General features: G+C 37.2%; 1 protein-coding gene across 1 annotated transcript in view; it reads left to right on the top strand.

Annotated features, from left to right (window-relative positions):
* The window catches only part of LOC115412330 (diacylglycerol kinase beta), a 125,661-nt gene that overhangs the window by 78,647 nt on the left and 32,748 nt on the right, over window positions 1-14,266 (top strand). Inside the window, 1 exon segment of the mRNA XM_075353450.1 lies at window positions 4,286-4,350. Coding sequence (XP_075209565.1) covers window positions 4,286-4,350 — 65 coding nt within the window.

Raw genomic sequence — 14,266 nt, 5'->3', positions numbered from 1 at the left:
GTTTTACAGTATTTTTTCAGCACCCCTGCTGCTGGAATATTACCGTATTTTTTTTTTTTTTTTTGCAGTGTAGTTGTAATACCATTCACAGCCACTGTGGTTGGATCCGCAAAAACCCTGGCTCCCATAAATTTACACTGAACTTTTCTCTAAAATATTTCTTGTCCAGGAGTCAGATCTTAGGTCAGACAGTGGGCTCAGACGTCGGTCATGAATTGACAGCACACTTGCCTGTTGTGTCAGATGTTTGGATTTTCTTTTTATTTAAAACAACATATTTTCTCCTGGCAGACAGCTCCACTGTTGTGGTTAATGGGTCCCACTTACAAGACTTGGTTAAAAAATACATAAAGTTGACTTGACCCCTCATGCTCTCACAGCTCTGCCCCTTTTTTTTTTCCAAATATGTCATTTCTAGTCCAAAAATCCAACATGGCAATGACGGAATCACAAAATGCTGGCTTTAAGTTGTTCAGAAACCAATGGGTGACACCACAGTTCCTCTGTCCATGTAATTCTACACCGGCTGTGTTTTGCACGTGTGCTCAATGCTTATAATATGACTCAGTGGAAATGTTTTTTGTGAGGCAGTTTTATCTGTGTGAGCATTTAGCAGAAAATGCATGTTCATTCTGTGCTCCTGTATACTGTTAATTATACTAATCTGACAGCATTCAGTTTAATCACGAGTCATGTTGGAAAGGTGATGAACCATGGAAGTACCATACACTTAACATAATGAGGTGTATGTTTGAATGGGGCTTTAAATAATGGTCTTGTCTGTTATATAATAGACTATGGCATTGTAAGTTTAGTACTGAGCTAGAAAATTGAGTATCGAAAGGATCCAACCTATATTTAATTTAGCATGAAGTACTTTTGAAGGGCTGTCGTGACTGTAAAACCTTAATTAACAAAGCCAAGTAAAGGAACACAACACAACGGTATAAAGATGAGTCATGAGGAAACAGCTACCAATGCACAGTTAATCCATTAGTCACATTACAGAAAGGAGCAGGATCATCCACAAGGTTGGACTCAAAATCTGTTCATTCAGTCAAAACTATTAAAAACCCATGATTGTTCAACAAATTACTACCAAGTAATATACACAAATTTTCACAATTCGGGAGAGAACTCATAATTTGAGAGGATATGGATATTTCACATTACCTAAATTTCGAACCACTTGTAAAAGTTTTGTGTGTCTGTATGTGTAGTGAAACTTTGCAACAGTCTGGATATCCATAGAATTAAACTGCTATATAAACGTATGGTCTGGTCACAATAGAAAGATAGAGGGTCTTAATACTTATGTTACATTAATATTCTGTCTTACAGTGTTGATGTGTGCTTGTTGTTCCTCACCAAGTTGGTGTGTGTTGTCCATGACCCTTCTGGTCTTGTTCTTACCATTACTGTTATGTGCTGTTCTTTACCATTAACGGTATTCCAGTTTACTTACCATTGTTGATATGTAATTATTATTATAATGTAGGTTAACTGTGGTAATACCACCATGAATGTATATTTTGTTCCTATTTTTCATACATATTTTGGTTGAATAATGTAAATACTGTCAAATGAGTTTATTATAATTTGATATAGGCCTATTTGTTGATTGTCCTGGTTTGAAGTTTAAAAACAGGAGTAAATATTTGAAACTTCATTATGTTGCAGGGGTTATATTTTGCTAAACCCACTTTTTTAGTCTTTGGTACATTTATTTATGTATCTGGGGACCCTAATAGTTCAAAAAATTTGAATTTGAACCCCCCAGGTGCTGCAAAGTTTTCTTTATATTCATTTTGGCAAAAATCGGGTAGATTTCTACAACCTGTTTTAATTCCTGCTTAATTTGTTACATCTTTGTTATGACATTTGCACATATAAGGTCAAGACTTCCAGCGAACATTTCTCAGAGTACGCCATAATTGTTGATGATTATAAATATATGGATTTTTTTTGTAAAGGCTCAGTAATTTCCGTCACTTTATTTTTTTAGCAAATGTAACATAAACTGGAGCATTAAGGAATCTGCATGCAGATAAACTGTCTGACTCACCAGATGGTTATTTATGGTAATGACTTATATAAATATGGACCAAATTCATAATAATGAATAAATGTGTCACCCAATTCAAACGGGGCACAGTGATTTGTTTTAATATTTTGTAAGTGTTTACAATATTATGTAGCCAGTATTGTAAAAAGAACTCCTGTATTGGGATACACTGATGGAAAAATCATTTGGTACAGTAAGAAATTCAGCTTCTTAAAGTATAACAATAACTTTCCTCAGTCTAGATTGAAACATCATCTTAAAGGGGTCATATTTTTGCTAAACCCACTTTTATTAGTCTTTGGTACATTTATTTGTGTATTTGGACCCTAATAGTTCAATAAGTTTGAATTTGAACCCTCCAGGTGCTGCAAAGCTATCTTTATATTCATTTTGGCAAAATTCGAGTGGATTTCTACAACCCGTTTTAATTCCTGATTAATTTGTTATATCTATGACTAGTTACGTCACGACATTTGCACATATAAGGTCAAGACTTCCGACAATTATTTCTCCGAGTACGCCATAATTGTTTGTCATCAGCAGCGGTTGTAGTCCATACTGAAAATATGTCCTAAATTCAAGCTGATTACCGAACATGTTCAGTTGTTAGTTGAATGGGACGGAGCAGCACAGCCAACAACCTAGAGGGGGTGGGGCATGAAGTGGCTCATTTGCATTTAAAGGGCCAGCGCTCAAAATGACTGTTCTGGTGTCATTACTCAGAAATAGAGTTGAAGATGGACCTGTGGAGTTTAATTAATGAAGAATTCAGACCCAAGCAGAGTATTTACAGTTTATGTAGACCACAGGGAAATGTTTTAAAATGCATAATTCCATTAAAAAAAAAAAAAAAAAAGCAAAATATCACTCTTTTAAGTTATTGATGAGAAATGGGGGTGGGATTATAAAAGTTTTCTTCTTCCCACTCCTTTTCAAGCGTAAATGAATGAATTTTGAAATATTAAACTTGCGTGTATTCTGTTGAATGTATGTGCATTATCAGATACTGTTGTATGCAGGTCATTTGTGTTGTAAAATGCTTACGTAGCTACTTGCTCGAAAAAAATGAAATGAATGAATGAAAATGAGGCTGCTCTGACAGTGTCCTCCACCCACAGTGTGGTGTGTTTATAAGGTCACACTGAGGCTGCTCTTGTGACTAATCAGGGTTACATTCATTTGTAACCCTGGAGGTCAAAGGTTAAGCACAGAGAGACAAGGGTCCAATCTGAGGGTTGCTCTGAATGACTTCTGACCTTTCACAGTGTCATGACTTATTCATTTATACAGAGCAAAGTCATTTAATGTTAGACGGCTATTTTACTCATCATCAAATAACTTAAGGTTACTACACTCAGCAGACTGAATTAGCAGCAGCTTGTAAAATCGAGTCTGTTAAAATCTTCAAAATCTCTCTGGATTTATTGGATTACAAAAATGCAGTGAAGCACTGTAGCCGTAATCTGTGGGTATAAAGCTGTAGTTTTAGTCCATGATTAACCGTCATCCTCATAAATGTGATTAACAGTTGGATTGTATTTTTCAGTACATGTTACACCATTGAATTAAGCAATAGACAATAAACAATATTTATGCTGCACAAATTTTTCCACCACACACCTAATAAACACACATGGAAGTGCTGTCTTTTTACCTTTTAGGCTATATAAACAACATTGCACATGTCAGGTTTCACATAAATTACCATGTACGTATTACTTTATTATATATGTGTGTGTGTGTGTGTGTGTGTGTGTGTGTGTATATATATATATATATATATATATATGCACACTTTGTATTAAAATGAGATCATAAAAAGGCTAACAAGCAAATTAGGAGAATGTAAAAATTACAAGGAAATGTGGCATGTTTGTTTCATTCAGGTGTTCTTATAAATTTGAAAAGGAGACAGTTGTTAGCAGTTAGCTCAAGTAAGAAAGGAGAAATAACAGTAACTGAAGTAAAATAAGTTAAAAATGACCTGATTAATAGCTAACACAAAGGACATATAATCTCGAAACAAACGATAGAAACCCTTAGGATTACAATATTAATAATCAAGTGTCCACATCACAAGTGCCAGGAATGTTTGTTTGGACATATCTGAGACAGGTTCAACTTTGAGGAACAACCCTGAATCTGCTCCTGATTTGTAATATGACCTATGTAGAGTTTACTGATGACCTGCACTTAATGTTATCTGTTTTCTTCTTATAGGATGCTTCCATCGCCCATCGTTTCCATCTGATGCGGGAAAAGCACCCTGAGAAGTTCAACAGCAGGTAAGACAAAAGCAATTCATATTATAGCAGGGGTGTCAAGCTCATTTTGGTTCAGGGGCCATATTTAGCCCAATTTGATCTCAAGTGGGCCAGACCAGTAAAATAATGACTTAATAACCTATAAATAATGACAAATCCAAGTTTTTCTTTTTGTTTTAGTACAAAAAAAAACCAATTAAATTATGAAAATGTTTACATTTCATAAAAAAGATGTGAATAACCTGAAAAAACATAAATTTAATTTGAAAAATTAGTGCAATTTTAAAAATATTATGCCTCAACTTATTAATTTTATGTGTACATTACACACAATGTTACATAAACATTTGGTAACAGGCAGAATATTGTTAAAATTTTGGAGTTTGGAACTAAAATTTGAACAATTTTTACAATATTCCATCTCTTGTTATCAACACAACTACAGATCACAGTGGATCCATAAATGCACAAAACATTTAGTAACAGGCTGAATATTGTTAAAATTGTACATTTTGGGTTGTTCATTTTTGTTTTTATTTATGTATTTATTTGCATTTTGTTGTGAAAAAATAGTTTTTGTAAATGTAAATATTTTCACAGTGTAACGTTTTTTGTTTTTTCACTTAAATTTTTTCCACATAATTTTTCACAAAGAAAACTTGTAGTTGTCATTATTTATGGGTTATTGTGTTGTTATTTTTACTGGAGATCACATTGGTCTGTATGTGGAACCTGAACCAAAATGATTTTGACAACCTGGACTGTTCAGGTTAATTTTTGCACTTTCATCCCGCGGGCCAGAATGGAACCTTTGGCGGGCCAGATTTGGCCCCTGGGCCGCATGTTTGACACCTGTGTATTATAGTATGTTGAGTCAGATAGTGGCAGTCCCCATTATTTTGGACCAGTTAATACTACTCATTACTATTATGAAGACTCACAATCCTCTGTGTTATTGTGATGTAACATAATTAGCTCACAACCTACGTCATAACCTGCTAGTGACCTTTTATCTGGAAACCTAATATCTCACTGAGTTAGACTGGTCAGCATGTCAATAACAGGTCAAAACCTGCCTGTGTAGTGGGATCAATATATTACTGCTGCCTCTTGTGTTAAAAATGACCTGACCTTTGTACAGCCAGAACTGAGTTGGATTTGAGTTCTCCATAAGCACTGGTAGTATCAGTAGAACATGGGTCTGATAGTGGCCAACATTTAATATCAAGATTCTGAGTTGGAAGTATGGAAAGTATTAGTTTAAGAAAATGAAAATCACAGCTAGAATTGCCCAGATGAATGGGGTATTCATAGTGGGAAGTCTTAAAGTTCAGACTATTCTGCTGTCAGCGGTGTCATATTGAAGACATCTGACATTTTCCAAAAGACCTCAGAGATGTGTTTAATAAAATGCTCAATATATTTTAGTCTGAACCTGAGCTCACCTGAACAACGCTCCATCTTTGACAGTTCTTCATAAGAGAAATATAGCACAATTCACATGATCCAGGTATTCATAAACATGTTTTAACTGCAGGTAGATTCAGTTGACACTTAAGTGTGTGTCATGTCAAAGAGCTAATGAAACAAATACATTTATTCATATATCATCTGTTCAACTTGAAATTAACCTGTGCATATTTCAGAGTTTGTCTATTGGGGATTTTCATATTTGATCAGTGCATTCAGTACAGATACATATCAGCATCAACTGGACACTTGTGTTCAGATATCTCGAGCGGGATGTTCATGCAAGCTCTGAAAAGACCCTTAATTTGCTGTTCTGTTCCTTATTTATTGATTTTTTTTAAATTGTATATATACTATTTTGACTTAAATCTTCAGTTCAGTTATCCAATTTCTAATAAAATTATGATATTGGCTGATTATTAGCGTTTTTCCTATTCTTCTATTGGCATTATCTGCCAACCTGTAGTAGGTTCACTTCATCATTAGTTAATTTTCCCATACTTTAGTATATACAGATGCTGCTACAGACGTGAAATTTTGCACAATATTGTAAATCACTCAGTAACTAAGGTTTCTCCAGTCTGTACAGTATACAACACCCATAACATGATAATAATGAGTTAGAATAAAAGTGTATACATTTATTTTGAACATCATTGTTTATTTTAAGAGCACATATTTCACAGTACATTTTCTGTCAATTTGTGTGAACAGAAATACTTGTAATTAACAAATACATGATTTATTTTAACGTATGTAACGCAGTCAGACAGAACTAACTGGGCATGACAGTGGAAAGTTTTTCTACTGTGTGACTTGATGTAAATAAGACTTTTTTGTTTCATTATAAGTTTTTAAACCAGATTACATCTCCTGGTTGTGTCAGAATCACGTTTCTCTGCTTATTGTGCTGACACGTGGTGTTTTGGATGTACAGGAAGAAGGCCACAGCACCCACTCTCCTACCTTCGGTTCAAATGAGAAAAAAATCTCAATAAATTACAAGAGCCCTTCAAAAATAAGGAATCTATAGAACTGGGGGTTTCTTCTCTCTGCTTTGCGCAGACTTTATCTTATCAAACTGAATCATCGAATTTAATATAAAATAACCTCATCTGAGTAATGTCACAGGCTGACTAATGCTGGTTTGAAGAAGTAAAGTGTGTGAATCCAGTGGATAATGTGTCATTCTTTAATGTCAGTATTGAAAAAAAATGTTTTTTGTCCCTGTCAGATGTGCACAGCATCCCAATTATGTGGGGAGTTTTAGTAAAGGCATAACATGTTTAAGATAATTGTTTTTCCTCTGGTTTATCCTTCTTTTCATAAAAAAATTAGGATGAAATATCAAATAACAGCAACATATACACATTAGCATATCATAATATTCAGTGATATGTTGCTTCACAATCCGTGTATCATTCGTTCTTTTCATATTCAATTGAGTATCCACAGTTGGAAAATGATAAAATGACTCGTTATTTAATCAAAAATTTGGATAAAATGGGCCCTGAACTAGCATCTCAACTGAGCTTTGCACAGTCAGTGGGCTGTTGGTGATATATTTAAAACAACAGCTACAGCTTAAATTAGGGTGAAGTTACATATAAGACAGGCGGACATAAATAACTAACCCCACTAAGCCACAGCAATGAGCTGCTGTGACCTTTTTAGTTTTGATCCTTGTTTTTAGTGGCAGCCTTGGATAACTTAGTAATATTAACTAAGCAGCTGTAATGTTAACATCAAGAGGTATTGGAGTGTTGAATGGTTGTTGCTAAATTAATCCTTGGGACAACAAAAGAAAAGGCACCCTGTCGTTGTGGAGCACCTTGATCCGTCTGCTAATAAAGTTGTAGCCTCTTCTATTCTATCCCTTCTATTCATCATTTACCTCCTCCCCCTCGGTAATATCTTCAGAAAATTTAACATCCATTTTCACTGCTTCGTGGATGACACCCAGCTCTACCTCACCACCAAACCTTGCTCCACACTCCCGCCCTCCTCCCTCACCTCTTGCCTCTCTGAAATTAAATCCTGGTTCACCTCCAATTTCTTAAAACTCAATAGCGACAAAACAGAAACGCTCCTCATTGGCTCAAAATCCACTCTTTCCAAAACCAACACCTTTTCCCTCACCATCGACAGCTCCTCAGTCTCCCCCTCCCCTCAGGTTAAGAGTCTGGGTGTCATCCTCAACGGCCTACAATCTTTCAAATCCCACATCAATAACGTCACCCAGTCTGCATATTTCTTCCTGCACAACATCAACCGCCTCTGCCCCTCACTCACCCCCCATACCACCTCTCTTTTAGTACACAGTCTTGTAACCTCCCGCCTCGACTACTGTAACTCCCTCCTATCCCCCAAAAGTCCCTCCCTAAGCTACAACTGGTCCATAACTCTGCCGCCTGCATCATCACCAAAACCCCCTCCTACCACCACATCACCCCCATCCTCCATGAACTACACTGGCTCCCAATCAAACAGAGAATTGAATTCAAACTTGTCCTGTACACATTTAAATCCATCCACAATCTTGCTCCTCAGTACCTGTCAGACCTCCTTCACGTCACCACACCAGCCTGTTCCCTCAGGTCCTCCTCCTCCATCCAGCTCACTGTGCCCCCTGTCCGCCTCAGCACCATGGGAGGCCGAGCCTTCAGCCACTCTATTCTTCAGCTCTGGAACTCCCTCCCACCATCCATCCGCAACAGTGATTCTCTCCCCACATTCAAATCCAGACTCAAAACTCACCTTTTCAGAATAGCCTACCCAGCATAAGTTCTACTCTCCATTTTACATCTTCATTCTATACATAGTAGAAATAATATAATATAGTTCTTTTATCGGTTTATTTCTTTGTATTTTATGGATTGTCTGTTTTATCTTGTGGTACAGTGTCCTTAGGTGTCTTGAAAGGCACTTACAAATAAAATTATTATTATTATTATTATGATTATTGTTGCTAAGTTAATCCTTGGGACAACAAAAGAAAAGGCACCTTGTCGTTGTGGAGCGCCTTGATCCGTCTGCTAATAAAGTTGTAGCCTCTTACTTTTTTATGATGTTTACTCGAAGTATGTCTGGAGTTAGTTTTTAACTTCAGCTGAAAAATCTCTCTTCTGCAAACGGCATCGACCACATGTTGTGATTTCTGTTTATAACTCTATCTTTCCTCTAATACTGTCTTAACTGCCACAGCTGTCCTCCATCTTGCCTATTCAGCTTCGCACTTCCTTCCCTCCATGCTAATTACCCAAGTATTATCAGACAAATTTGTTCTTTGTTAGCTATAATCTTACTAGTAAACACAGCATTCAATAGCATTAGCCTTTAAATATAAACAATAACCTCACAGAAACTGCAGGGGATACACCACCTTTTGATGTCTGCCTGCTTCTATTTCCAGCGGTTTTTCCCATGGCCACACTTTTTCTCCGACGACTCATTCAGATGCACATTAGAGAACACACAGCCTTTGTAGATAGATACTTTAGCCCAGAGGTGAATGACTGCAGATGAGTATGCAGTGCTGTTTGTTGTCTTTGCTGTAGCTTGAGGCCAAGGTGTGTGTTTTAACAATCAGTTGGCATGTTTTTTGAATGTAAAAATGTTCTGAACTATTTCAAACTTTTATGCAAATCGCTGGTGTGGCTGCATGCTGACTTGCACCAGTCATTTGCTTAAAAGCCTTTCTGTGTATATTGCACGCTGTGTTTTGTGTGTTTGCGCTTAATATGCACAGGCGCAAATCTGTAAGAGTGGTGGAGCCATGTGACCGGTTGAAAAACCAAATTGCAGCAATACTGCTCATTAAAGTATGAAAGCTTGTTTTGAATGTGAGTGACTCCCTTGGGAACCGAGTCTCTTTGCAGCTTTGTATGTTTAGTCAGTGTTTCGTGTTGTTTGCATGATGACGTGGCTCCTGCTCCACTTTTACAAGCTACACACTAAAAGAAGAAGAGGAGCAGGGAGAGTGAGGGAGAAAGAAACTGATGGGTTGTTTACTCTTTGAAATTTAATAATTAATGCTTATGTGTCCAAGCCTAGTCCCATATCTGTTTCCAGCTTCACAGGCAGAAGGAAGAAAGGATGATAGCAGATAAAAGAAAGATACCTCCGTTCTCTGGAGGCCATCACTTTGATCCATTAGACAAGAGCAAGAGTAAAAAGATGTAAAGCATTTATGTGGAGAGCACCACATATTCAACTCACACTTCACCAGATATAATCAGATGTTAAATGCTTCTGAATTGTATTTTGTTGCTTTTTCGTGCTATCAAACTCAGTTCTCTCGACTGACAGATAGATCGGTGTGTGAACACTTATGGCTCAGATCCAAATAGCTTCCAGCAAAGAGTGTTCACAAAACATGAACTCCCACACACAAAATAATACCAACGGTCTGATCTACACTATTTACAGTAAGCCAACAGTGGAGGTTATTGTTCTTCTTTGAATTGTCTTTAACAGAGCAGTGAGCTGCTGATGGACAACTTAAACTGTTTTATTGTTGCCTGACTGATGTTTTGGCAGTGTAAATGTCTCGGAATTGAATGGAGTCACTGTGACGATCGAACAGTTTTTCTCTGCGGGTGATCAGATGATAAATCACCTTTGACCTGCTGAGAGAGGCCCACAGCCACATGTAGTAGTTAACTCAGTGCTTTATTGTCCTCTGTGTCACTCACAGTCCCTCGCATGTGTGTCTGTTTCACACCCACCATCCCCCACTTGTCTGAGCACATTCATTCCCCACTCAGCGTCGCTCTCTCTTGTTGGCCCTTTTGGGGCAGGGGGATGTGCAACTCCTGACACTTCAGCCTGTGGACTTCTATCATCATTCAGTGATCACAGTAGCCAGACCTTCAGGAGCCCAAAGCCCAGGTGCTAATGACTTCTCACACAAGGCACAATGCTGTCTTTCAGTGTGTGAATAAGTGTGTTATCCTGAGTGGGGAGTAGACTTATGGAGGGGGTTGTTTGGGCAAAAAAATCACTCCAAATACAGCAAGACAGTCCAGTTTGTGAAACAGATCAGCGATTTTAAAGGCTTATCAAATGGAAAGCAAATGGAAATGTACAGCTTTGGAAATAATTATTCTGTGATGTATTGAAATCTGTTTTCTGCCTCCTCCTCTGTGGATTTTGATGGAGTCATACTGCATTTTCATGGAGGTTGTAATAAGAGGGTTTGCTGCTTCTAAGTCTCTTAATAAAGAATCTGTCACTGTACTCGTCTTCATGAAGCAACAAAATGGCTGTCTTCACCTCACCACAACTATCATATATAAAACTGATGTTCAGTGTACAGTATTTACAGCTGAGAAATAAAGGAATGCCATAAGGAAAGGCGGAAGATAAAGACAGAGATAGATCACTTAGAAAATGAACAAAATGTAATGGAATTGTAGGAGTTCTATGGATGTTACTATATATTGTATTTGACTCTTAATGCTATGCATCAAGTGCATGCATGAATAAATAAATTAATGTAAATGTTTTTGTGATGATAGTGTAAATTGTGTAATCTATTTCAACATTTTGTCTTGAAATAGTGTCATTTATTGAATTGAGCTTCACGGTAGAAGTCAGAGCTGATCATGAATCCCTTCTGTTAAATCATTAATAACTTCAGGCTGTCCCACCCCAATTAGTGCTCTTTGCAACTGAGGCTGCATTCAGTCCTCCAGCCTATGCCATGACGTACACACCATCCTACACATCAGTCTATATATCCGTGAACATTTAATCTCATGATCTCAGGCTCTGCTGTGGGTGGGGGGTGTGATCTCAGGGACTGCCTGCATCATCCCTGCACATGTTCCAGAGCATCACAAATGTGTGTCATACCCTACAGCATTTATTGGGTACTAACGTAGGTTTCTGAATCCAACATATGTGTCTAAATTGAAATGAAGGAAGAGGAATCATGTTGCAACATTAAAACACAGTAGAAATCCATGACAGGACACAGTCCTTTTACAATTGCTGGCATATTATTTTATTTTTAAGTTGTATTTCTCTCTCTCTATATATATATAAATATATATATATATAGATATAGATATAGATATAGATAGATAGATAGATAGATAGATAGATAGATAGATAGATAGATAGATAGATAGATAGATAGATAGATAGATAGATAGATAGATAGATAGATAGATAGATATAGATATAGATATATATAGATAGATAGATAGATATATACATACATACATATAAAAGCATTTTGTGGGTCCAAATTCTATTCTTAAATTCTATGTATTCCTCACAGTAGAATAAGGGCATTTTCACACCTGAGTCCAAACCAAGGTACCCATAATTTTCCTTGACATTGTGTCGATTTGTTCCAAACAGAAATTTTGGGAGGACCTTAATATTTGATTGTAATTATCTATATGTGCTGCAGCTCTCTTTAAAGAGGGCCATGTTTCTGATCCTGGTTGTAGTGCTTCCATCTTCTGTTTGTCTTTCCCCTTCCTTTATTTTTTTTCACAGTAACCGAATGTAACTTCCTGTCAATAGTCCAGAAGTCTGAACCACCCATAAAGTCTTTTCACATAGTCGAAGAAGCAACCCAGGGTTCAGATTTAGACTGAGACCACCTCATTTAGTGGCCTCAAAGGTTTGGAGCAGATCTTTGTAAAGACCCAGTCTTTATTTATTTATTTTTTGTAGTGATCTAGAGTATGAAATTCACATTACAAATGACCTATCCAGTGTCAAAAATTAATACTTTGTAGGACATGTGGCTAGATTTTCCACTCTAAAACACACACTTGCATGCTGCAATTAATGCCACTGGTTGGCTCTGGTTCTGACATTTTTTTATATCCTTTCATAAAACCGCAACTGCACTGTCCTACAACTGCACTACAACTGTAGTCAATCAAACACTAGCCACTTTTACAGAGATCCCAAAAAAAAGGTAAAATGGTGATCCCACCTTTTTTTCCACCATTGACTGATTTCCACAGCTAAGCCAAAGGAATAACTGAGGTGAGACAGGCTGGACTTTTACACAGCGGACCTGCGTTCCTGAATCAAAGGGGTAGTGATGCAGCACAGCGTATAGTGTGACATATAACCTGCACGTCAGAAAAACCCTGAGCATAGCAGTGTTGCTAACCTCTCCTCTTTCAGCATTCCACAAATGTTTGCATGGATAGAGTCTTCCGCCTGAAGTGACAACAGCTCACGGATCTCGGCGTCTCCCCAGTTCATCATCTTTCTAGTCACGTTGATATGTTGGTTTACTGTACACAGCCCGCGCTCATTTTTAAATCTACCCAGCACAGGGGTCGCACACGCAATACGTCATCAAAATGTCACACTTTGGTTGGGGAACGAAAGGTGTTCCTTTTACATAGCGTTCTGGAATCATGATTCCACCTTTACCACGACTCTGTTTCTACCTCCAGAGGCGTTACAAAGCAAAGGTGGGACCAAATGATCCCACTATTTTGTTTACACAAACGTCGTTCCAGAATAAAGGCGAAATATTCCCACAACAGAATTGCTGTGTAAAAGGGGCTATTGAGGAGAGGTGAGTCTTTGCAGAATACAGATGAGAAAAAAATGTAACAGTCAAGTTATCAATCTGCTGCTGTCTGGCTAAAATTTGGAAATATCTGTGACATAACATGTAATTTATTATTTTAGCTGATAAAAAAAAAAAAGATTGTTTTGACCTTAAAATTACAATGAAACTGCATGTTACATGTTAATAGCTGAAGTTGAATTAAATTAAAGATTTCATTGGGTCATTATGGATGGATGCTACAGTACAAGGGTAATGGTCTGAAATAAAAATAAATTAAGGCGTGCACCCTTTTTGCTGTGTGTCAGAACCAGATCTCTTGCCTTCTAATCCTTTCACACTTGAGTTGTTCGGTGGAGGAAGATTATGGACGGATGAATCCGTTTAGTGTAACAAAGTATACATTTGTGTATGGGCAGGAGTTGAGGGTTATACTGCACCAGTTTTGTGGCTAAACCTACGCTCTTGCTAGTCTTGGTAGTCATATTTTTCATGATAAACAGTTTTAATTTGCAGCTGTTAAATTGCTTTTGACAGTGATTCGACTTTAGTAAATTGCGTTCTGCAGCATCTCTCCTGTTGCCTCTAAGCTCTAGGAAACGCTTTGCTTTCTCTTGGACAGATAAACACAGTCAAGGACGCACGCTATGGTATAAAAATGGTAAATAAATGTCTGCAAACACACGTGAAGTACATCTCCTCATGATTTATGCCATGACGCACACACTGCCTCAAATATAAAGAATTTTTTTTTTTCAGCTCGTGAAATGCATCTCTTTTTTATACACATCAAAATTGACATAATTTTTTTGGTAAAAGTAAGATGTTCAAGTACAATCTCATCTTTATAATGTGGTTATTTAAAGCAGCATATGACGTTCGTCCCCAATTTTTCATCAAATCAGTAAAACTCGA

The sequence above is a fragment of the Sphaeramia orbicularis genome, chromosome 21 (assembly GCF_902148855.1).
Source record: "Sphaeramia orbicularis chromosome 21, fSphaOr1.1, whole genome shotgun sequence".
Taxonomy (NCBI): Eukaryota; Metazoa; Chordata; class Actinopteri; order Kurtiformes; family Apogonidae; genus Sphaeramia; species Sphaeramia orbicularis.
The sequence above is the reverse complement of the archived record's forward strand: the minus strand, read 5'-3'. Positions and strand labels throughout refer to the sequence as shown.